A 25,136-nucleotide genomic window follows, 5' to 3' on the forward strand; every position below is an offset into this window, starting at 1 on the left:
AACGGCAAATCACACAGAAATGCCATCCATCCCGTCTAGACTTATCTTTTGAAAATCCACTTTTATCCCTTCCCACACACACACACATTTTCTTTATAAAACAAGTTGTATTGTGTATAAGATCCTAAGCGTTCTAGCAGCGATTAACGTCCAAACAAAATCAGACATTAATCTAGGTGGTCAAGGAATGGTTATAACAAATCAAGGGGTGGCTATCCAACCGTGTTTTCAGCAAGCAAAACATATGTAATTTTATAAAACAGGCCAATAAGTTGTGTTTATAAAAACTAGGACAAAAGCATGCATCAAAGGGCGGGATTGAACTTGCCGTCTTCGAATCCTTCGGGGAGGTCCTGGTCGAAGCACTGTCCTTCGGGCTCGGGGTCGCGAAACTGGTCCTCGTTTGCTGGCTCGCAGTACTGCTCTTCAACGGGCTCTCCTTCGTTCACACCGTGGTCTACAACGCAAACAAACAAACACACAATCAAGAAAAAGAAATAAAAGTTTTATCATTGAGCTCGAACCGGAAATAATTAAGATATGGAGTTCGGAGTAATATTGTTGAGCGATTTCCAAATGGCACGGCCAAAACTATAACACGAGAGGCGTGGTAAAGTTTTAGATTGATCTGAGTTTATTTTGCGCATGAAATGATAGGTTATATAGAGGTTTAGGGGTTAAATAAGGGTCCCAGGACTTGTTTGTAATTATATTTAAGAAGGCAGGGGCTTAGTTTGTATTTTAGAAACTATTTGGGTCATATTAAAAAGGGTCAGGGGTTTATTTAAATATGTTGCATAGTGGAAAGGTTTTTTTGTGAATATTATAAAGGATAGGGTGTTATTTGAAAAAAACCAAAGGTTGGAAGGGTTCTTAATTAAATAGAATAGAAGGGAGGGGGTTATGGGCAAAATGCCCTGTCTTCTTCCTCCCCTCGCGCTGGGATACAGGGGAGGGGGGCGATGCTCGTCAGAGCTCGTGGGCCCGCGGCCTGGAGGCACGGCGACGGCCCGGAGTAGGGGGAAAGGGAAAGAAGGGGTAGGCGAATTGATTCCCCTACCTAGCTCAAGATGGGATGGAGCGAGGCGGCGGGGCTACGAGGGCAGGCGGCGGCGGCAGTGCTAGGCGGCTCTGGCGGTGGTGCTAGGGGAGCAGAGGAGGAGCTAGGGCGGCAATGGTGGCTCGTGGTGGCGAAGGGCGACGCGGAGGGCCTCTTTATAGCCCGAGTAAGGCGGTGGAGTGGTGCGGGGGTAGGTGGCCGGATAGCGAGCTCCGCGGGCGGCCATTAATGGCGCTCGGCCGGTCTCGCGTGTCGCGGAGCGGTGCGAGCGGCGAGGCCGCAGCATAGGGCGAGCTGCTGTGCGCGGGCGTGACTCGGCGTGCTTGGCAGCGGGCCCGAGCGTTGGCGCGACGCAGACGGCGGCGTGCGTGCAGCTCGGCGGGTGGCGCGGCGAGGCGGCCAGGCGACGTGATGCGTCGTCGAGCGGCTCAGCGGGCAGCGCGGCCGCGTGGGTCGCGTGGAGCCGGGAACGGGCGTGCGCGCGTCTGTGCGAGGGGCAGGGCCGGCGTGGCGCGCGCGGCTCGGCGTGAGCGCGGTGAGTGCGTGCGCGCGCAGCGGCGGTTCACGCGGCGCGAGCGGAGGGGGCAGCGGCGAGCGGCGCGGCGGTGCACGTGGGGCGCAGGGGCGAGCGGGACTGGGGCGGCGTGGCCGCGCGCGGGCGAGTGGCGCGACGCGCGGGGCCAGGAGCAGTGTGTCACGGCGGGCGGTGCGGCGAGCGGCTGCTCTGCAGTGCGCGGGAAGGCGAGGTCGGGCCCGGGTCAGAGGGAGGGGTGGCTCGCGCGGGAGGGGGCAGGCCGGGAGCGGGGAGCGGCCGGCCTGAGCAGTGCTCGGGAAAGGAGAGAGAGAAAGAAGAGAGGAGGAAAGAAAAGAAAAGAAGAAAAGAGAAAAAGAAAATGGAAAAACGGAAAAGAAAAAGAAAAGGAGAGAGAGGGAGAAAAAGAGAGATTCGCGGCGAGCCTTTCGGCGGCGACCATGACGCCGGTCGGGCACGCGCGGCTGTCGCGTCCTCGTGCCGCGGCTTTGGCGGGAAGTGGCGTGCACGGATCGATGGATACAGAGGGACGGAATGGAGACTGGATTCGGGTGCCGGGACAGGGGAAAGATTTTGGGAGTTAGGGTTTTAGGAGGTTTTGAGCTCAACGACGAAAACTTTTGCAAATAAATAATTTAGCGCATGATTTAATTTTAACGGATTTTCAGGATGTCACAAACCTGCCCCACTTAAAATGAATCTCGTCCTCGAGATTCGGCTGGTTTCTAAAAAGGTTGGGAAACTCCTTCTTCAGAGCATCTTCACGTTCCCACGTAGCTTCTTCTACTCCGTGTCTGCTCCACTGAACTCTGCAGATCCGTACTTCGGAGTTTCTTGTTCTGCTGGTGACAGTGTCCAAGATCATGACCGGTGTTTCCTGGTATCGCAGGTCTGGCTGCAGATCTATCGTTTCTACGGGCACGTGTTCTGCCTCGGGTACCCTCAAACACCTTCTTAATTGCGAGACGTGGAACACTGGGTGTATATCCGACATTTCTTCAGGTAGCTCCAGTCGGTACGCTACGGCTTCAATTTTCTTCAGAACTCGGTACGGTCCAATGTACCAAGGGGCCAACTCTCCTTGCACCTGAAATCTTCGGGTTCCTCTAATGGGTGACACCTTGAGATAAACGAAATCTCCTGGGTTGAAGCTTATTTCCCGTCTTTTCTTATCTGCGTAGCTCTTTTGCCTTGACTGGGCTGCCTTCAGCTTTTCTCTAATCTCGGCAACTCTTTCTTCCGCTTCCTTTATAAGTGCGGGCCCGACTAGGGCACGTTCTCCAATTTCTGACCACATCAGCGGAGTTCTGCACTTTCTTCCGTAGAGAGCTTCGAACGGTGACATGCCCAAGCTTGCTTGGTAGCTATTGTTGTATGAAAACTCGGCATAGGGTAAACTCTGTTCCCAATCCTTGCCATAGGTAAGGACACATGCCCTCAACATATCCTCCATAATCTGATTCACTCTTTCTGTCTGGCCATCCGTTTGTGGGTGATAAGTGGAGCTGAAATCCAACTTGGTGCCCATGGCTTTATGCAGACTCTTCCAAAACCTGGAGGTGAACTGGGTCCCTCTATCTGAAACAATTCTGCTAGGTACACCATGTAACTTTACTATGTTTTCCACATAGAGCTTGGCTAGCTTTTCTCCGCCGTAGTTGGTTCGTACGAGTATGAAATGGGCTGATTTAGTAAGTCGATCCACTATTACCCATATGGAGTCGTGTCCTTTCTGGGTCCTGGGCAAACCCACTACAAAATCCATTCCTATCTCGTCCCACTTCCAAACCGAGATGGGTAGGGGTTGCAACAGCCCTGCTGGCTTCTGATGTTCGGCCTTGATCCTTTGACAAGTATCACAACGGACGACAAACCGTGCAATATCCGCCTCATCCCATTCCACCAATATTTTTGTTTTAAGTCCATATACATTTTGGTGGATCTTGGGTGGATGGAGTATGCCGAGTTGTGAGCTTCATCCATGAGTATTTGCCCGAAGTCTCCTTTCTGGGGCACACAAATTCTATCTTTATACCATAAGGTTCCCCTATTATCCACCCTAAAATCTGGTGCCTTATTTTCTCCAGTCTGCCTCCGGATTTCCATCAGCCCCTTGTCCAAACTTTGTGCCTTTATGATTCTGTCCTCTAGTGTGGATTGGACATCCAGCACTTGGCTGGAACCTCGAGGAACAATGTGCACATTCAATCGCGCCATTTCCTCTTGCAGATGATCCTCCTTGGGTCCATAGGATTTTCGGCTGAGGGCATCAGCTACCACGTTTGCTTTTCCGGGGTGGTAATGGATTTCCAAATTATAATCCTTAACCAATTCCAGCCATCTTCTTTGCCTTAAGTTCAAATCCGGCTGGGTGAAGATATACTTCAGGCTCTTATGGCCAGTATAAATCTCGCACTTATTTCCAATCAAATATTGCCTCCAAATTTTAAGTGCGTGCACTACGGCTGCAAGTTCCAGATCATGGGTTGGATAATTCTGCTCATGAGGCCTGAGCTGGCGGGAAGTATATGCAACGACTTTCCCGTCTTGCATGAGTACACAACCCAATCCTTGTCGGGATGCATCACAATAGATGACAAAATCCCGATGAATGTCCGGTAGGGTCAGCACTGGGGCGGTTGTCAACCTATTCTTCAATTCTTGAAAACTCCTCTCACATTACTCTGTCCAGGTGAATTTCTTCTCCTTCTTGAGTAGCTCTGTCATGGGCCGGGCTATCTTGGAAAATCCTTCAATGAATCTCCGATAATACCCAGCTAATCCGAGAAAGCTTCTGATCTCACTGACGTTGGTCGGTTGCTGCCAGTTGGAAACTGCTTCGACCTTCTCGGGGTCCACTGCTACTCCTTCTGTGGTTAGAATATGACCAAGGAAAGCTACTTTCTCCAGCCAAAATTCACATTTGCTGAACTTGGAATATAGCCTATGTACTCTTAATTTTCCAAAACTACTCTCAGATGTTGCTCGTGCTCCTGGACACTCTTCGAGTAAAATAAGTATATCGTCGATGAAGACTACGACAAACTTATCCAACTCATCCATAAATATCTTGTTCATGAGGTTCATGAAATAAGCAGGGGCATTTGTGAGTCCAAAGGACATCACAGTGAACTCAAATTGACTGTATCGGGTGACAAAGGCTGTCTTTGGGATGTCGCTCTCTCTAATCTTGAGCTGAAAATATCCTGACCTTAGATCAATCTTGGAGAAGTACTTGTCTCCTTTCAATTGATCGAAAAGGTCATCAATCCTGGGGAGGGGGTACTTATTCTTAATGGTGACTTCGTTTAGCACCCGGTAATCCACACACAACCTCATACTCCCATCTTTCTTCTTGACAAACAGGACTGGGGCTCCCCAAGGTGACGAGATTGGTCTGATGAAGCCGATTCGTTGTAACTCTTCCAGCTGCTTCTTTAATTCTGCCAATTCGGAGGTTGCCATCCTATAGGGTCTCTTGGCTATAGGGGCGGTTCCAGGGACAAGGTCGATGACAAACTCTATATCCCTATCTGGTGGCATCCCAGGGAGTTCTTCTGGGAAAACATCTGGGTACTCATTTACCACTGGGACTTCTTCTAAGGACTTGGCTTCCATGCTAAACACCATCGGGTCTGATCCTCTTACTCGGGTATGGCAGGTTACTCGTACTCCTTCCGGGTTTGTCAGGTCTACCACCTTGTCCGTAAAACCTATGAGGCCATTGTGTCGGCTTAACCAGTCCATTCCGAGGATCATGTCTATTCCCTTGGACTTTAGTACTACTAAGTCTGCTAAAAATTCTACCCCACTTAAATTGATCCTTACTCGTAGACAACCTAGTTGACACTTGATGTCACCTCCAGGCGTCCGGGTTAATAGGGGTGCTTTTAGTAGTATTGTAGGTATATTGTGTTTCTCTACAAAACTTGAGGATAGGAACGAATGTGATGCTCCAGAATCAAACAGTACTGTTGCGAGAGTTGAGCTGACTAGGTACTCACCGAGCACTACGCCCTGAGCTCCTTGAGCCTCCTGTGCATTCATGTGGTTGACGCGAGCTCATCCAAATGATTGCTGGGGCTACCTCATCTGCTGACTGTTGTTGTTGGTGTTGTTGTTGTTGAGGATGGGCACTCGGTTGGCACCTGACAGCACTGGCCTTGGTCCATTCACTGTATTAGAGAAGGCTGATGTAGCAGGCGTGTTCTTGGCATATGGGCAGTTGGCAATGAAATGCCCTGTCTCTCGGTAGTTGAAACAGACCCTAGCATTGCTGTTGTTGGTGGTGACCTGGCTTGCATTGCTCTGCGGGGCCTTCATGGTGTTCTGGCTCCGGAACTGCGTGTTAGAGGCTTGTGGGCCTGTCACTTGAGATTGAGTCCTATACTGCATTGGAGCCTGATACCTTGGTGCTGTATAGTTGAAGCTTCTTGGTTTCTGGAAGCCATCCTGATGGCGGGACTTGCTTTCCAGAAACTTGCGCTTGTTATCTTTCCTTTCATCAATTTTGGCCCTCTCTGTAAGAATAGCCTTGTTCATCAGGGTGTTGAAATCCGGGTAGATCTGTGGAGTAAGCAAGGTCCGGAGTTCTGGGTTTAATTCTTTCTTGAACATATCCTGCTTCTTCTCATCGTCATTCACCTCTTCTGGGGCATATCGGGCCAACTCCATGAACTGATGGGTGTACTCTTCCACCGACATGCTTCCCTGCTGCAGAGTGCGGAACTCATCCGCCTTACGCTTCATGGTGGCCGAGGGGATATGATATCGGCGGAATTCCTTCACAAATTCCTTCCTGGTGATGGTGGAGGCATCTTCGGTGGCGACACAATAATTCTCCCATCAGGCTAAGGCAGTCCCGGTGAGTTGGTGTGCTGCCAGCAGGACTTTTGTCTCGGTCCTGACACTCGAACGGCTTGAGCTTCCTCTGGATTACACGTAGCCAGTCATCTACATCCAAGGGGTTGTTGGATCCGGCAAAGGTGGATGGCTTGGTTCTCAGAAAAGCTGTCAGCTTGTCGTTCATGGTTTGTTCTCGAGGCCGCTTGTTCACGAGGGCATTGGCCAGAGTTTCTAGGATGAGGGTCTGATTGTGGATTATCTATGCCAGGTCCCTGAGGGGTTGTGGTGGTGGCAGTGGCACTTCGCCTTGATTTTCTCCTCGGTTCTGGCTCACTTCTTGCTCATCCTGGGGCGGGTTCTGTCCATTAGGCTGCACTCCCGTACCAGCGACTGCAGGGTTTCGAATGCGGGAGGCCCTCGTAACGCTTCGGAAAGCCATCTGTAAATTGGATAGAGTTTTTGTGAGATTGGGTTTAAGTGATGTTTAAGTTGTTTAATTCGTATTTTTGAAAAGGCAGAATCTACCTTCTGCCGATAAGCACACAACCAACAAGCACACAAACATAGCAAACAATAAGCACACACAACTTTATTACCGCAAGGGGGTACATCACGGGGCAAGACTAAAACACGTACTACACGTCCAGATACAGGTCGACACTTAAGGGTACAACATAAGCCAGTGGGGCTAGGAGGTACAACACTAGGGTGACGTCGGGCATTTTACTCGCGGGGCGAGCCTTCTTCTGGGGCGGAGTGTGCGAGTAGTCCTTGCTCGCCGTCCTCTAGGTTTCCGTTTACCAAGGATTGCGTAGCAGTTTCTCCTTCATCGGTGGCAGTAGACCTTTTAGGATTCTTGGGTGGGGCTTGTGGGGTTATCACAAGTGGTCCCCATCCTATGACGGGTGTCCCGAGTAGAACTTGGTCTTCCCAATTGCCGGGACTGGGGTTCCACTTCTGATCCATTCTTGCATACGCCGGTCTCGGGCTTGCCTGAGGCTCTCCTGAGCAATTGCTTCACTGCTGACCACGGCTGCGGCTCTTTCCTCGGCTTGGGCTGCTCGTATCTGTTGCAGTCTTACCGCGAGCTCTGCTTGCTCGGCTCGATGGGTCTGCTCCCTCAGAATGTTGGCTTGCTCGTCAAAGAGCTGATCCAAAGAGACTAGGTAGGTAGCCACTTGGTACATAGGGTCCTCTTCATGGCGGCGCCGTTCCAGACTTCTCATGCGTGCTTCCCAAACTAGGGTTCTGATGGCCGGCGGAAAGAACCTCATTGGTGTGGAGGTGAGGTGTCTTTCAAAAATCCGGCACAGGTAACGGAGTGCCTTTCTGATGGCCAAGGGATAGGTGTCTTGGTGCCTAAATCCCGTAGCGGTCACTCGCCATGGCTGGATGTCGGGGTAGCAATCACTTCTGTTGATGACTATGATCACCCTGCAGCGGAGAGTGCCATGATGCTCGTACTCTCTGCTGTAGTACCTTGGGCGTTCCGTGACGCCAAGGCTTTCCAGGGCATTGATCAAGAGGCTGGGGAAGCCAGGTGCAGCTTGGCAATTGCCCTGGGTCCATCCTTCCTCAGCCATCTAAAAACAAAGATAGGGTGAATAAACTTGCACAATTATTTGGGGTACACCAAGGGGGTAGATGATATTTATTATTGCAACATGGTGGGATACAGACTTCATGGATACTCGATTATTAGGGCAAAGGTTCTAGCTTGGGGTGCTACTCCTATCATGGGGACTTTTCCTCGATCCGGATAGGGCACTTCTTCAGTGGAAGACACTGATCCATCACGTCATCTTTGGTCTGAGTACCTTTATCCCAATGGGTTTCTTCGGGTTCTTCCTCTTCAGTCTGAGTGCTTACATCCCAATGGGTTTCTACGGGTTCTTCTTCTTCTTCCTCTATCCACCCACCTATTCCTATGAGAGCCTCGTATTCTTGCATTCGGGCTTGGAGAGCGGCTAGGGAATTCTCGGCGCGTGCGGCTCTCGTCCGTTTTGTTCCAGTTCTACCTCACATTCTTGCATTTGGGCTTGGAGAGCGGCTAGGGAATACTCGGCGTGTGCAGCTCTTGTCCGTTGTCCATCCAGCTCTTGGGTTGCCTTTTCTGCTCGGTGGACTTGTTGCTTCAGTTGTGCCGCTTGTTCGCGGTAGAGCTCATCCAGGCTGGTGAGATAGATGGAAAGGTGGGAGACCGTATCTTCCAGGTCTTCTTCTTCTCTTCCGAGTCCTCTCATCCGGGCAATCCATGTGCGTCCTCTTCCTTCAGTCGGCGGGAAAAATCCCATAGGAATCCGCTGAAGGTGATGCCTGTAGATCACGCGTAGACGTTGCAGGGCTTTACGGGCGGCTTTTCGATAGGTGTCCGGGAAGCGAAAACCAGTGGTGGGGATGAACCAAGGGTCCACATCTGGGTAGCGGGTGCTCTTTCCCACGAAGATCATCAGGTCGCACCGAAGAGTGCCTTTGGAGTCGTACTCCCGGTAGACAAACTCTGGTGGGTCCACAACTCCGATGCGTTCCAGGCTGAGTATCAACAACTTGGGAAGGTCGGGCTTTGCGTGGCAGATTCTGCCAATCCATCCATTGTCAGCCATCTGGAACAGGGCAAGAACCAGTGGTGAGTGTTTGTGTGAAAGAAGGATTAAGGAAAGAAAAGTCCTAGTGTGAAAGGGTCAGAAAAAGGGTTTCGCTCCTAGGGTCACGTCCTACGGCCAACCTATGGCTCTGATACCATCTGAAGCGTCCCTCATAAGAGAAGACTTAAATGTGATACATACATCAGTCCCAGGAGGCTGATCACACATTTATTACATCAGATGGTTCATCATCGTACAACTCTACACGGTAATGGGCAGAGAAGCGCCACTATCGCGAGGATTACAACCCACACCCACACAACGATACTAATTATAAAAAGGGGGTCATCAGAGTCTTGCGCCATGCGGTATCTCCTGCGGGTGACCCTAATCCACAGGCAAGGCTGGGTGTAGGACCGTACCCTACTCAACGTCCTCTGGAACGAAGTCTGGGTCCTTCTCTGTAAAAATTAAGAATGGGGTGAGTACAAATGTACTCAGCAAGTCCAACCACACCCACGGAGGGGGAATAAACAGAATATAATACACATGGTATTTCAAGGATAAGGTTAAGGTTTACTTTTGCGGAAAGCAATATTTTATGCAAGGGTTTATTTGAAAGAAAATATTTCCAAAACCAGTTTTCTTGTACCGAGTGACACGAATGGTTGATCCACATAGGATCCAAGTTTTAAGCTGCTACCAGACTCCTCATCCGCCGTAGCACACGGCACAACTGCCGGACACAATTCCGAAACAACTCACGCCAACCCATCCCAAAATAAACTCTAGTTATGTGACCACACCGTAACTCGCCCAGTACCGTGGGCACAACTATTCAAATAGATTTTAACTCTGCAGAGGTGTGCAACTTTACCCACAAGCGGGGTACCGCAACTCGATCACCTTAGTGTTGGTGTAGATCCCAACAAAGCCATTACCCACCTTAGCTAGACCTGACCAGCCATCACGGGATGCACCAAGGGGTTATCGACCTATCACAGAGGTTCTAACCGGGGCATAAGTCACACAGAGCTAATCTCTTTGCCTTGATCACCCGTTGCTCTCAGCTCTCCTGATGGCTATCAGACTAACTAGTGAGGTTTATGCTAAGCCGTTGCCCATACAACGGTCGAGTGGTTTGCACGATAGTGGAGTTAGGTGAGATGACACACCAACTCGGTCCTTAGTGGTGACAAGATGGATATCTCCCTTCCTTGCTCTGCCACACAGGCACAAGCACACCAAACGACAAATCACACAGAAATGCCATCCATCCCGTCTAGACTTATCTTTTGAAAATCCACTTTTATCCCTTCCCACACACGCACACCTTTTCTTTATAAAACAAGTTGTATTGTGTATAAGATCCTAAGTGTTCTAGCAGTGATTAACGTCCAAACAAAATCAGACATTAATCTAGGTGGTCAAGGAATGGTTATAACAAATCAAGGGGTGGCTATCCAACTGTGTTTTCAGCAAGCAAAACATATGCAATTTTATAAAACAGGCCAATAGGTTGTGTTTATAAAAACTAGGACAAAAGCATGCATCAAAGGGCGGGATTGAACTTGCCGTCTTCGAATCCTTCGGGGAGGTCTTGGTCGAAGCACTGTCCTTCGGGCTCGGGGTCGCGAAACTGGTCCTCGTTTGCTGGCTCGCAGTACTGCTCTTCAACGGGCTCTCCTTCGTTCACACCGTGGTCTACGACGCAAACAAACAAACACACAATCAAGAAAAAGAAATAAAAGTTTTATCATTGAGCTCGAACCGGAAATAATTAAGATATAGAGTTTGGAGTAATATTGTTGAGCGATTTCCTAATGGCACGGCCAAAACTATGACACGAGAGGCGTGGTAAATTTTAAATTGATCTGAGATTATTTGGCGCATGAAATGATATGTTATATAGAGGTTTAGGGGTTAAATAAGGGTCCCAGGACTTGTTTGTAATTATATTTAAGAAGGCATGGGCTTAGTTTGTATTTTAGAAACTATTTGGGACATATTAAAAAGGGTCAGGGGTTTATTTAAATATGTTGCATAGTGGAAAGGTTTGTTTGTGAATATTATAAAGGATAGGGTGTTATTTGAAAAAAAACCAAAGGGTGGAAGTGTTCTTAATTAAATAGAATAGAAGGTAGGGGGTTATGGGAAAAATGCCTTGTCTTCTTCGTCCCCTCGCGCTGGGATACAGGGGAGGGGGGCGATGTTCGTCAAAGCTCGTGGGCCCGCAGCCTGGAGGCACGGCGACGGCCCGGAGTAGGGGGAAAAGAGAAAGAAGGGGGAGGCGAATCGATTCCCCTACCTAGCTCAAGATGGGATGGAGCGAGGCGGCGGGGCTACGAGGGCAGGCGGCGGCGGCAGCGCTAGGCGGCTCTGGCGGCGGCGCTAGGGGAGCAGAGGAGGAGCTAGGGCGGCGGTGGTGGCTCGTGGTGGCGAAGGGCGACGCGGAGGGCCTCTTTATAGCCCGAGTAAGGCGGTGGAGCGATGCGGGGGTAGGTGGCCGTCTAGCGAGCTCCGCGGGCGGCCATTAATGGCGCTCGGCCGGTCTCGCGTGTCGCGGAGCGGTGCGAGCGGCGAGGCCGCAGCACAGGGCGAGCTGCTGTGCGCGGGCGTGGCTCGGCGTGCTTGGCAGCGGGCCCGAGCGTTGGCGCGACGCAGACGGCGGCGTGCGTCGTCGAGCGGCTCAGCGGGCAGCGCGGCCGCGTGGGTCGCGTGGAGGCAGCCGGGAACGGGCGCGCGCACGTCTGTGCGAGGGGCAGGGCCGGCGTGGCGCGCGCGGCTCGGCATGAGCGCGGTGAGTGCATGCGTGCGCAGCGGCGGTTCACGCGGCGCGAGCGGAGGGGGCAGCGGCGAGCGGCGCGGCGGTGCACGTGGGGCGCAGGGGCGAGCGGGACCGGGGCGGCGTGGCTGCGTGCGCGCGAGTGGCTGCTCTGCTTTGCGCGGGAAGGCGAGGTCGGGCTGGGGCGTGCACGCCGAGCGGGCTGCGGAGCAGCTTGGGGGCGGCGGGGTGCCCGGGCCAGAGGGAGGGGAGGCTCGCGTGGGAGGGGGCAAGCCGGGAGCGGGGAGCGGCCGGCCTGAGCAGCGCTCGGGAAATGAGAGAGAGAAAGGAGAGAGGAGGAAAGAAAAGAAAAGAAAAGAAAAGAAGAAAAGAGAAAAAGAAAATGGAAAAAAGGGAAAAGAAAAAGAAAAGGAGGGAGAGGGAGAAAAAGAGAGATTCGCGGCGAGCCTTTCGGCGGCGACCACGACGCCGGTCGGGCACGCGCGGCTGTCGCGTCCGCGTGCCGTGGCTTTGGCGGGAAGTGGCGTGCGCGGATCGAGGGAAACAGAGGGACGGAATGGAGACTGGATTCGGGTGTCGGTACAGGGGAAAGATTTTGGGAGTTAGGGTTTTAGGAGGTTTTGAGCTCAACGACGAAAACTTTTGCAAATAAATAATTTAGCGCATGATTTAATTTTAACGGATTTTCGGGATGTCACAGTCAGCTAGTTAATGGGCACACCCGACGGCTCAGCGCCGAGGTCCTCGCTGTGTAGTCCAGGCCCCGTCCCCGGCCGCAGGGAAGCATGCCGGCGTCGCGGACCAGCGAGACGCGGCCACCTCCAGCAAGACCGACGGCGTGGCCCCCGAGCCTGCCTTCTTCTCCGGTGTGGTGGCGCGGTGGCGACGATGAAGATCAGCACAGCACGAACGGGCGCTGCAACGGGCAGAACACTGGTGGCCAGGGAGGAAAGGAGATAGAGAGGAGGAGGTAAGGGCAATATCGTCATTTCACGCGGCTGCTGATTAAAAATGAGTATAATACTAAGCATAGTGTCATACACCTAATTACCACTAAATTGTAGTGTGCTGTGGCAAAGACACTTTTTTTAGTAGTTTGTGGCAAAAGCCACATTTTTTCCGTGTCCAGCATCCAATTTGGCCGCTCAACTATAGGCTACCATTAAAAATCGTTGAGATAGAACATGAGGCAAAGATCTTGAATATTTTTCAAGAATATTTGTTTTAAAATCTTTTGCACGAAAAGTTAAAAATAAACAATTATGCACTTGAAGCAAGATATTTTTACAGGAAAATATCGGCATTGTTTGGTGACATTTTTCTTTTTTCTTTTTGATGAAACAAAGATTTTTTTTTCTTTTCGATTAGAAGTCTGGTGACAAAATTAAATGACACAATTTCCGTATGAGAGAGAGAGAGAGAGAGAGAGAGAGAGAGAGAGAGAGAGAGAGAGTACCATTTTTTGTGGCGTAGAGCCATCGAGACAAGCCCATCATCTTTTGACCGTTTTCACGAACACTTCCAGGCTCCTTCTGTGGAGGGGACAAAGCACTTGTCCACGCACAGGCGACGGCCACAGGCGTGAGCGAGTCCAAGTCCACCGTCGACCCAGCACCAGCTTCTGCAGCAGCGACCTGCTCAGCTCTCACACTGGCCGGTGACCACACAGTTTGGCAGTGACCACGCCAACGATCTCCCGGTCACGCGGTTGCACACCTAACAATGAGGCATCCAGCAGCCCCATATAAACCCTGCTCCAATCCCACAACCAGATCAACCCCAACCCAAACCTTCAGCTCTCTCTTCTCGTCTTCTCTGCATCTCCAATCAAGGTACAAAGGCAGCATACGGAGATAGCCATGGCGATTAGAGCTCTCCTCGTCCTCACCGTGGCCGTCGCGGCGGTGCTCGGGGCGGCGCACGGGGCCAGCTACACCGTCGGTGCCCCGGCGGGGTCGTGGGATCTCCAGACCAACTACACCACCTGGGCTTCCGGCATCAACTTCCGCGCTGGCGACCAGCTTGGTGCGCAATCCTTTATTATTATTATTCGTCACAGGCGCTTGGTCAATTCTGGTATATATGATCATACAAATTAATAATAATAATAATAATAATAATAATAATAATAATAATATGCTACTCATTGATGCATGAAGAAGGGTACAATAGTGTGTAGACAAAAAAAAGTTGTATTTTAAATACCATCATGTGAGTTTTTTAGTTACCATGGATTTGAATTGACACGTGCCACGTGGATATGCAGTGTTCAAGTACTCCCCCGCGGCGCACAACGTGGTGGAGGTGAGCAAGGCGGACCACGACTCGTGCACCGCCTCCAGGCCCCTCGCCACCTTCGCCACCGGCGACGACACCGTCCCACTCCCCGCCGGCGGCGTCACCCGCTACTTCATCTGCGGCGTGCCCGGCCACTGCGACGGCGGCATGAAGCTCGCCGTCAGAGTCGAGGCCGCGGCCAGCGCTCCAGCGCCAGTGGCCATGGCCCCTCGTGCTGCGCGCCCGCCGACGAAGACTGCGTCTCCGTCTCCGTCTCCGGCGCCGATGGCCATGGCCCCTGGCGCTGCGCTGCCGCCGATGGCGACGCCACCAGGCGCCAAGGCCCCGGCCGCCGGCGGCGGCATGCCGGCCGTGCCTCCTCCGAGCTCTGCGGCGGCGCCGGCTGGTGTTGGGTCTCTAATGGGCCTTGGTTTGGGCGCTGTCGTGGCTGCTCTTATGACCTTCCATTAGAGTCAACGGCTGTTTTTTTTGTACTTATTTATTACTCACGTGTACTCAATTTTTACTCCTATATATGGTAGTATGTACGTAACTGAGGTCATTGTTATGATATTGGATTTTTCATATACAAATACTTTCATACAAACGAATTTACACTGTTTATCGTGCCAGAAAAAATTTCTTTAAATTCACGACCTTTTAGTTCCTCTCGCTAGAAGGGGAAAAACATTTGTAGCGGGGATGGTTGCTCCCTTCTAAAAATTTCCTGGAGTAATTTGCTAAAATATTGACAGCATGTTCTTAAAATTATAAGATATATAAAGATTTCAAGTGCATCTCATATATGTATCTTGACTAAACTCTAGGTACTCCTACCGAAGCGAGATCTCATATATGCTGTGCCCGCGTGTACGTCGTGCTGCTGTCTGTGAAGTAGACATCGCCGGTGACCTGGTCGATGTCCACCCCGTTGGTGAAGCGCAGCGGCGCGCCGCCGGCCTCCGTGGCGAGCACGGTCGCTTCCCCACCGTTAGGCCCGACGCGCATCAGCCCCATGTATGCGTCGGTGATGTAGAGGTTGCCGGAGTTGTTGTGGAACCGAAGGCCCAGCGGCCGGCCACAGGAGCTCTTCGGTTGCGACCGCCGGGAGCTCCGACGACTGCGCGTCGCAGCCGTTCTTGGTGTAGCTCGGGCTGTACGCGAACGTCGTCCACCCGGCGCCGCCCTCGCCGGTGTACTTGAGCACGCGGCCGTCGGAGATGCTGACGTAGGGCCCGGCGCCGCGGGCGTCGAAGGCGACGCTCTCGGGGCCGACCAGCCCGTCGGGCAGCTCCAGGTGCTGGGTCTTGCTGGCGTCGATGGCATTGGCTACGGCCGCCGAGGGCAGCAGGAGCAGCAGGACGGCGAGCAGAGGCAGCCTCGACGTCGTTCGCCTCATGGTCATGGTCGCTGTCGCGTCGAGGAGCTGGTTGGCTTTGATGAAACGGCGTGCCCTCTGGATCGCGTTCTATTTGGGGGTTTCTCCTCGGGTGTTAAGTCCGAATCGGCTCCAGCGCTCAGCAGCACACAACAGGATTGGATCGGAGTTTCTCCTCCGTCAAGGGAATAAATAGGGAATGGAAGCGGACTCCGAATCCGGACCGGTTTCCGTGAAAGAAATACTAGTGCAATTTTCAACTGCTGGACAATTCATGAATTTATTTCGAATGTGCAGACATGCAGTCAATTCTAGGATTCTAGCCAAGAGTAGAACCGAGAATGCTGACACAGAAGGCTACGTTGTGCTAAATCACAGAAAAATAGGGCACTTGTAATGGTGGTATATAGTCAAAAATAGTTTCTGGAACTCTTGTGATAACTGAATAATGCTGAAATATATATAAACTTCAAACTTTATCTGATTCTTTTTTCAGCTGGAAAATGTTTTCAAATGTAGTGCAATTATTATTCTCTTTTATTACTCCCTCCGTTCCAAATTATAAGGTATTCCAACAATCTTGCAGAGTCAAAGTTTTCTATGTTTGACCAAATTTATATAATAGAATAATAATATTTATTATATAAACTAAGTAACATTAGATTTTTTATTAATTATATTTTCATAGTACATCAATTTAATATCATAAATTTTTATATTTCTCTCTATAATCTTGGTCAAACTTAAGATTGTTTGACTCTCCAAGATTCTTGGGATGTCTTACAATTTGGAACGGAGGGAGTATTTTTTAAGTAGGTTCCATTCACGCCGTGGGTTTCAAATTGTAAGGTATTTTGTTTCATCAGGACAATACTTGAATTGACAGTTACTCTATTAAGATGTCATTTATAAAATCATAATAATTTTCAACATGAATACGATAACAATATTTTATTTCAAATATCTTTGACCTTGCACGGATTAGTTCGCCTAATACGCCGCGCCTCCGTCGTTGGTCTGTCGACGACGACCAGTCCACGCATCAACAGCTACACACTTGCGGAGCGATCGAGTCCAGCACTGACAACCCAGCACCCACCAACGCTGTAGTGACTGTTTGGATCAGAAACTAAATTTAATTCATATCACATCAAAAAGAATCTTACTATTTAAAAGTATTAAATAAAGTCTAATTATAAAATTAATTATATGGATGAGTGCTAATTCACTAGATGAATCTAATAAAAATAATTAATCCATGATTAGTAGATGGTTAGTGTAGTATCACTATAGCAAATCATAAATTAATTATACTCATTAAGTTCGTGTCGCGAATTAGCACCGATCTGTGTAAAAGATTTTATATATAATTAGACTTTATTTAATATTTCTAAATTGCAAGATTCACTTTGATGTGAGTCCCATTGAACCAAGCACCCCCATCGCTTCAACTTCCAAGGTAAGATCACGTGGCTGTACCAAATGACCAACGACACCTATAAAACTTAGCCAACCCAGAATGCATCCCAGCCAAACCAACAAATAAAGTTTCTTCTTCAGTTCTTCTCCATCGATCTCTCCCATCAAGCGAGTGATCGAGCATATCTATCCCAGGATCAATCCACCGTGCGCGGAGGCATTATTGAGATTGAATTTTATGTTGCTGTTAAATTTGAGAACATTATCTTTTTTGTGTTAGTAGTCATATTCACCAACTCTGCCACATTGTACTCTTGGTGGCTGCATATATAACTACGGGGGCTGAATCTCCTAAAGCTAATTCATTTATTATACAAGATAGGCAATTATGCCCGTGCATTGCTACGGACAAAATTAGCATAAATATCGGATACGTATAGTTGTTCGTTAGTTTCTAGGGATCTACGTGATCGAGTCGTGGATGAAGGGCTGGTCCGACTCTTATATGGGATGGACTAAAGCCCACCTGTCAATAACACAAGGCGGACCAAATCAAAAAAATTAGGTGATCAAACCAAAAATTGAGATGAAACCTTATTCGCTTTAGAAATAGGTATAGATATAGATTACGGAAAGGGTCATAATATAATCTGTCTTGCATCGTCGTATCACAATTCACAGCAAGCTTCGGCAGAAGAAAATCAATCAGCCAGGTAAACAAGCTAGCAGAAAATATCATTACTGATATATGACTGCACTCACATAGAACCAAACCTTACATGACCAGATTAAACCTCTCTGAAGGGTAATTTGTACCACATTAACTAATTATTTGGCTGATATATATATATAGGTGTAATGTTTGACACAAACTAATAAGGTAACTCGACATAGGCCATTAAGAACTTGGACATTATTCAGCAAGTGGCCGGGCGTAGCTCGGATCCATTCACAGTTGAATCAGCAGTGTCTCTCGCCACGGATCCTCGTAGCCAGATGAACATCTTTGGGCATGATCGTCACCCGCTTGGCATGGATGGCACATAAGTTGGTGTCCTCAAAGAGCCCCGCGAGATATGCTTCTGCTGCCTCTTGCAAAGCAAGCACTGCATGGCTCTGGAAGCGCAAGTCACTCTGCATTCAAAGCCATCAAGTGATGGAACAGTACATATATAAGAACTCCATGGAAAAAAAATGCTATTAGTATTTAGATGATCCTACAGATGTTTCAAATATCAAGACAAACCAAACATATATTTAAATTACCTTGTGGAACTGGGCAATCTCCCTGACCAGCCTCTGGAAGGGCATCTTTCTAATGAGCAGCTCAGCGCCCTTTTGGTACTTGCGAATTTCACTGGAGTAAATCGAGTGGAAATTAAAGTGGTTCATTAAATTTGAAGATAGAAGGAAATTAAAATATGAAGTTGAGAACTTGAGATTGTATCTACCCGTACACAGTTATTTGCTTGAAATACACTAGTAAAAAGCTGCTGCGCATACCGAAGAGCTACCGTCCCAGGGTGGTCACGGCGAGGCTTCTTGACGCCTCCGGTTACCGGAGCTGTCTTACAGGCGGCAGCCTATATATCATATATGGCAGGGTTTTTAATTCCGGTATGAAAAAAAATCGGCCATCACCGATAAAGTTGAAATATCGGGAATATCGGGATTTTTTATTTTTATTTTTATTTTTATGTTTACTTTTTAAATTTATTTTTTAGTGAAACAAATATTCAAAAAATCAATTTCGGCCGGTAAAAAAATATCGGACCCTGCCGATAAAACCGAAATATCGGGTATACCGTGAAATTTCGAGCGATATTGTAAACCCTGATATATGGTCACATAACCATAACATATATAATAAACAATTGTGTTAACATGCAGTATCTTGTTAAGTACAAGTTGTAACACCATGTAAAATTTACTTATTTGCACATACAAACATCCTTGCAACGAGTTGCTTCCTAGGGATCTTTCCTCCAGTTGACTTGCGAGCCGTGGCCTTAGTGCGAGCCATCTTGCAAACCAAATGGTAAATCATCATGAATGTAACAGATTATGAGTAATATATATTGTAATCTATATATTTTACGCTTAGCAACTACTAGTACATTGAAGGAACATAGATAATGTCTTATCTATCTATGAACAAAAGTACAGTGCATAATGGTGCCCTTACACGAAGAATGATGAACAGAAATTAACCCCACAAAAGAAAAGTGATGTAAAGAAAATTATCAACTTTAATTTGTACGAAGAACTCGTAAATAAATCCAGCACGAGGGTGGGGATTACTGTCTACCTTAATCATACTAAGATTTTCAAACCAAAATCGACAACATCGAAACCCTAGAATCATGTACACACTTAAAAAATGCAAGAACGAAGGTACCACACACCAGCTGAACTACTAAAGCATGCGTGCCAATGGCCAGCAGCAAGTAGAGAATACAGATCACCAACCTATTAGTACAGGTAAACATGCATGAAGGAGATGGGTGTATTTTGTTTACCTCTCAGATCGTAGTGCCTCTGCTAGCAACTGCTTCACGTCCACACGCTATGTAGCCGGTGTAACCCTTCAGTTGACGATGCCCCCGTTGGTCTGTCTGCCTGCCTCGGTGCAATTTGCCTGACGGGAGGCGGGGCGCTACTTATAGGCGCGTACGCCAGGGGTGCCAAGGATTTAGGTCGGTTTCTGTATGATCCGACGGCTGAGATTGTGTTTGTGCTGCCGATTAGTCTAGGCAAATGGAGGATTCCTATTGGCTGGTGCCACCGTGACGGGGATCGTTGTTAATTAAGCACCAATTAACCTTGCGTATAAAGTTACAGCGTAGCTTTCCTTCCTTAGGTGCCCATCAGCCAGCCAGGCCACACGTGCCACCTGGACGTGCCCATCAGCCAGCCAGGCCATGGGTGAGATCAATTCGCGGATCCTATATATCTTCCGCAAGTTTTTTTTCTTATCTTTCACTGTTTGAGATTCGTACAAACAATCAGAGCCGTTAAATCTACTCAAACTCTAACTTTCTCTCTCTCCTCAACATTCCCTCCCTCTCCCGCACCCACTACCGCTGCGCGCTGCCCGCCGCTGCATTCTTCCGCTGGTTGCGCGCCGCCCGATGCCGCCTGCGCTCGCTGCCTACGCGCCGCTCGCCACCGCTGCTGCATCCGCTGCCTGCACGCCGCCCGACCCCGCCACCTACGCTCGCTGCCTGTGCGCTGCCCGCTGCCCGCCCCTGCTGCCCCAGACGGATAATGCGAGCAGCATCTAGCAGCGAAACCAAGCATTAATCAGTGGTGTTGTCGTGTTGAGGACGCACGAGCCGAAAACCAATTGAAATCAGTACCAAGCAGCCAGCTAGGACTCGTGGCCTGCGCGCAGATCCCTACGCTGCGCACCGCCACCGCCCCCGCCCCTCCCCGCGCCCGGAGAAGAAGGCGCGCAGCTCGCGGAGAAGAAACTCCGTGTTCAACATTTCGATTTTGGTATTTTCAACATTTCATGCTTTCAATTTCAACATTTCTTCTTTACAATTTTAACATTTGGAAAGTCGAATGTTGAACTTGTTTAAAAAATATTGAGTTAATTTTATCAAAATATTGAACATGTTTGTAGCAGCTAATTGGGCCAAAGTGGACTTTAAAGATGAATAGCTTATCTATCTTCCGCAAGATATATAGGAGCCCCTAGATCAATCCTCCACGCCAACAGCCTTCATCTCTCCCCAAACACAAGCTGTTCATCATCTTCTTATTCTTATATTCGCCGACTCCGATCCGATGAAAGCAAGCTAAGCTCGTCGCCGACGATCCCCCCCCCCAACACACACACACAGCGCAGCTCTATTCTATTTTGTGGCTCTCTGAATCGTCCTTCCCCATCCTTGGTGAGGTCCCCCATACCCCTTTCAACCCTCACGAGCATGGCCATGGTGCCATGGTATAGTTCACCTTTAGACCATGTGATCAAGGGGCAGAACGATTGCCACTGGCCCAGAATTTGTTCTTTCTTTATTGTTCCAATGCAACTAAATGGAGAATGATGTTGGTCCACAATGAAATCTGTTTTTCTCAACCAGTTGGCCATAGCGTATCACCTGTGGGTAGTCCTTGAACACAGCTTGGATGAGAGAGGAGCGGTGTTGTCTAGGGTGCCGCTCCAAGCGGTGGTCAGCTCCAGAGTAGATGCCGAGTGAGAACTCGATCTTGACGTAATCCAAGCCACAAAAGTCCAAGCTCAATGTGCCTCCGCTCCATGCGCATCTTGTCTATATCTCTGGCTTAGAGTCGAAGTCGGAGCTGAGGTTAGAGTTGCGATCGCGATCCAACTGCCAGTCAGTGCAGTCCAACTGCCGCTGCTGAGCGCAATCCACCTCCAAGCACCGTTGATTGACCCCTAGCCATGGTGCTATTCTACTCATGCGCCCCTGCGGCCTACGCTTCATGCCTGGCCTTCGCTAGACACTCTCCCCACCGTGAGGTGCGCTACTGTGCTGACCCACCGGCTCGCAACGCCGTCACACCATGCAGCGTGGCCTCGCGCGCCCATGCGCGCCTCCAGCCAAGCTCATCCGCATGTGTTGCATGCCTAATCGATCTGCCTCCTCCCGCGCTCCTCGGTCCACCTACGCCGCACCACACCACCTTGGCCACCACCGGTCGCGCGGCACCTCTAGATCCAAACCTCCGCCGCTCGATCTGCGAGCGCCGCCGCCAGATCTGGTCACGAAAGGAGCGAAGAGGAGTGCCGCTGGCTGGATCTGGGCTAGGGAGGAGCGCCACCACCTGTGGGCCCATAGGGGAGAGGAAGGAGAATAGGAGAGAGAAAGAGGGGGTGGTAGATAGATGGGGAGATAAGAAAGACTCTTATACCAATTCAAATGATATCTAGGCAAAATCCACAATGCATGCCTTCAGCATGTACATCAATATAATAGCTATGATCATTAAGTTATAAGGTCAATGATTTATGAAGGAAAACTAGCTAAAACATATACAAGATATGTATTTAAATATAATCTTTATCCCACCAAGTTTGATAATCAAGGCTCTGTTGGGACATGCACACATCTCTTGCACGTACAAGTAATAAATAAGATGCAAATATGATAGACAACTTTTTATGGAACAGGAGTGGGCATGCCCCTACTGGATATGTATGATAGACAACTTGACTGAGAACCTATCTTCTTTTACACTGTAGAAACCATTCTGGAGCTTAACAGCAAGATGTAGTTGAGAATAGAGCTCACTCTCTACCATGCATATATTTGTACAAAATAGGACCATGTAAGCTGATGACAGTAGTAGCTAACACGAGTGTAGATAAAATTAAACAGCCCAAATTTACAAGTTTAATGATCATGATAGCCAAGTAATGTACACCGTATCTTAATTAGCAGGTTTGCATACAATATGCGGACACTACTTGATGCTAGCTGGATCATCAAGCAATACCAAAGTATACACCATACCATAGCTAAAGGTCACATGGATTCACGTACATCGAAGTTATAGTGTCCTTGATGCTGAGAGACAAGGTGTACGCATCATCACGCTTGTAAAAGAAATCCATTGTTCGTGCAACATCAACTGACTTCTCGAGAAACTCCATGGGTCGCTTCTGGTTGAGGTATTCCTCGACGATGTCCATCCATGCTTCTTCAATTACAACTTTAAGCTTTTCGTTGGCTTGCTCTGCTGTTACTCCATATTGCTTCATGCAAGTTTGCACCGTGGATACCACGTGTTCCGAAGCTTGTTCCCGCTTGAAGGGACAAAAATTGGTAATAATAATTAGAAAGCAAGCAAGCCATTGATGAATATGCAGCATGTAACTATCTATATGTATACCTCATGTGACATGATGTCATTTCCAACGCGCCCCACAGCAGAAACACCTCTCATAAGTTTGGGAAAGCTGAATGCCCAATTAACATCCTCCTCCCTAGTAGTAGTCCCATATCTTAGTGAAATGAGCACAGCGATTATTATTTGCATACAGACACTGCTGCGCAGGGATTTTTGGAGGTGCTCATCAACAGTAGTTGGTACATAGTATTCATCGCGCCAATTCACCTCAGCATGGTAGAATTTGGCAGTGCAGATCACCTGAATAGACAGATGTACAAGACGTTAGAATAAATATTATTAGAAAACATGATGGCATGTTTCTTTAGTGTGATATTTTGGAGTAACTCACTAGTTTTTTGACAACTTCAGCATGCCTGTTTTTCTGAAGTTTTAACTCCTCCTCAATCTTGTTTGTAGTGTCAAGTATGCTGATGAGGAGTGGCTTCAAATGTGCTGGGAACTCCTCTGTGGTTCGTTCATCCCACCTGCCATCGATTAATATATTGTTCAAGCACAGGTAGTAGAAATGTTTGTCAATTCTTTCGTGATATTATTTGAAGAACTACTGGGATGCTGCACAAACCTTTCTATGGCTGTGGTGAAGATAGTACTTTCCTCTGTGGTGCAACAATAGTTGTCATAAAAGTCATCAAGCAATGATGCTAACAGGGTGAACTTTGTCACAATTGTCCGCGGATACGAGTAATAGGGTTCATAAAGTGCTCCGAGAGTCCAAAAATGCATCTCCACCATTCTATCCCGTGCGAAGCTCAGGTCGTTCCGTGAGTGTAAATCCTTCCACCATCTATAACTTAATGATTAAATGACTGTTATTAGTAGTTTAGCACAGTGCATGCACACACTACTTGTTGGTAAGATAAGTTCGTAAGCAATTCCATTAAGTAAGTTACTACCAAATTATTATGCATGCCTGTGTCTCCTTACACTGTCAGTTCTTTCAGCTCATCACAGTAGATAGTTTGCAAGATGTTGTAGTCCAGCTTTGCAAACTCCAGTATGGTCCCATACTGCACAACCTTCTTCTCGTACGATGAGATGTAGCGCCTTGCCTCCACCCTCTCGACCTACCTGAACCGAGGTGTCTCCAATGTGCATCGCACTTCCTCTGCCAGCTCTGGCTCCAAATTTTTCAACATCAAAGATTGGAGGCGGCTCTTGTTGAAGGTGATCATGTCGTCGAGTATCTCCTCCCCATGAGTTCTCATATTTGCAGCATCATACAACATTAGCAAGCAGCTGACATCGTCACTTGAAATGTTCCCTTGCTTGTCCCTAAACTTCTCAAACACTTCTGCACATGTATTTAATTAGCTATTCATGCTAACACACCTCAAATTTGCATACTATATATGCATAGCCAAAGCATATAGCTTCAACATCAACAGAGTATGGTCATTAGGTTAATACTGTTTACCTGTGATGGAGTCAGTGCATGTGGCATGGTTGAGGAAGAAATCACCCCAAGGGCTGGGGCTGTAATGCCGGAGATGATTGCGCTCTGACTGCGGGGTGAGGGTGATTGGTGCTGCCATGTCTGGTGTCGTTGCCTCAGAGAGAGCGTCGGATCTGCTGGAGATCAGCCAGGCTCAGGCTCGATGGAGAGCTACTTGGCTGGATCGGAGAAGATGATGGGTCTGCTCTGCGGGGACGTCATCTTTATATAGAGATGGATCGATTGGCCGGCGTCAACTTCTGTCACTGCAGCTGGTAATGTCTCTGATTGATCATCAGTTGCGCGTGTGCGTGTACATTGCGACAGGCGATCTGTCCGAATCCACGTTATCCATACGTGACGTGTGTGGGACTGTGGGTTCTGCTTGCGTCCCCATCACAGATGTTATTGTTTAATTTTCTGCTTGCCCATTCGTTCATGGTGTCTTTCTCTGCCTGCTTTCTAGTTGTGACATGCATGGTGGCGTGTTTCTTGTCACAACCTTTGTTAATTATCCTCTCCTAGGATCGGAACAAAGAAGAGCCAAATTACATCATTCGAGCTAGTCTCCATGTTGCCATATCATCAAGAAACCATATTTAGAAGCTACACTCTACTCCAACCTATACATATGATGTCTTGGTGTGGAATCCTATTTAAACTCACTCTCTTTTATCTACCCATGTTTGTTCTTTATTACTTTCTTCCCCCAATTTTCTTCTCTTCTCTTTAGCTGCTGGAGATAGAAGCTACTCTTGATTCTGAACAAATGAAGTTCAGAACACAAGAAAAGGAAAGTTGAGGTTATAAGGGCAGGGCACAGTGAAATTATTACGTGGAGTATGGTTCACCAAAAAAAACAGCCAACATGAGTTTAGACAAAGTGTAAAAACAATGGCATGCAGATTGCCGTATTGAACGAGCATACGGAAGGTGC

The 25,136-nt window shown here is 48.6% G+C and overlaps 3 protein-coding genes and 1 pseudogene across 3 annotated transcripts; 1 reads left to right on the forward strand and 3 right to left on the reverse strand.

Moving 5' to 3' along the window:
- The first annotated feature begins 13,420 nt into the window (after positions 1–13,420).
- On the forward strand, positions 13,421–14,695 carry LOC120711344 (chemocyanin-like). The gene is made up of 2 exons (XM_039996837.1): positions 13,421–13,832; positions 14,074–14,695. Exons 1-2 carry the CDS (start codon positions 13,667–13,669, stop codon positions 14,553–14,555), a joined length of 648 nt encoding a protein of 215 aa, XP_039852771.1. The 5' UTR covers positions 13,421–13,666; the 3' UTR covers positions 14,556–14,695.
- A 212-nt stretch (positions 14,696–14,907) lies between these two features.
- On the reverse strand, positions 14,908–15,489 carry LOC120639325 (annotated as a pseudogene).
- Positions 15,490–17,774: 2,285 nt separating this feature from the next.
- On the reverse strand, positions 17,775–18,919 carry LOC120711346 (histone H3.3-like). Its single transcript, XM_039996839.1, has 4 exons — positions 18,842–18,919; positions 18,385–18,464; positions 18,148–18,238; positions 17,775–18,015 (listed from the first exon to the last, which is right to left on the reverse strand). Exons 1-4 carry the CDS (start codon positions 18,902–18,904, stop codon positions 17,842–17,844), a joined length of 408 nt encoding a protein of 135 aa, XP_039852773.1. The 5' UTR covers positions 18,905–18,919; the 3' UTR covers positions 17,775–17,841.
- A 3,278-nt stretch (positions 18,920–22,197) lies between these two features.
- Positions 22,198–24,378, reverse strand: LOC120711343 ((E)-beta-caryophyllene synthase-like). The gene is made up of 5 exons (XM_039996835.1): positions 23,692–24,378; positions 23,330–23,557; positions 23,096–23,231; positions 22,747–23,004; positions 22,198–22,660 (listed from the first exon to the last, which is right to left on the reverse strand). Exons 2-5 carry the CDS (start codon positions 23,497–23,499, stop codon positions 22,373–22,375), a joined length of 852 nt encoding a protein of 283 aa, XP_039852769.1. The 5' UTR covers positions 23,500–23,557; positions 23,692–24,378; the 3' UTR covers positions 22,198–22,372.
- Between the last annotated feature and the right edge of the window lie 758 nt (positions 24,379–25,136).

The sequence above is a fragment of the Panicum virgatum genome, chromosome 6K (assembly GCF_016808335.1).
Source record: "Panicum virgatum strain AP13 chromosome 6K, P.virgatum_v5, whole genome shotgun sequence".
Lineage (NCBI taxonomy): Eukaryota > Viridiplantae > Streptophyta > Magnoliopsida > Poales > Poaceae > Panicum > Panicum virgatum.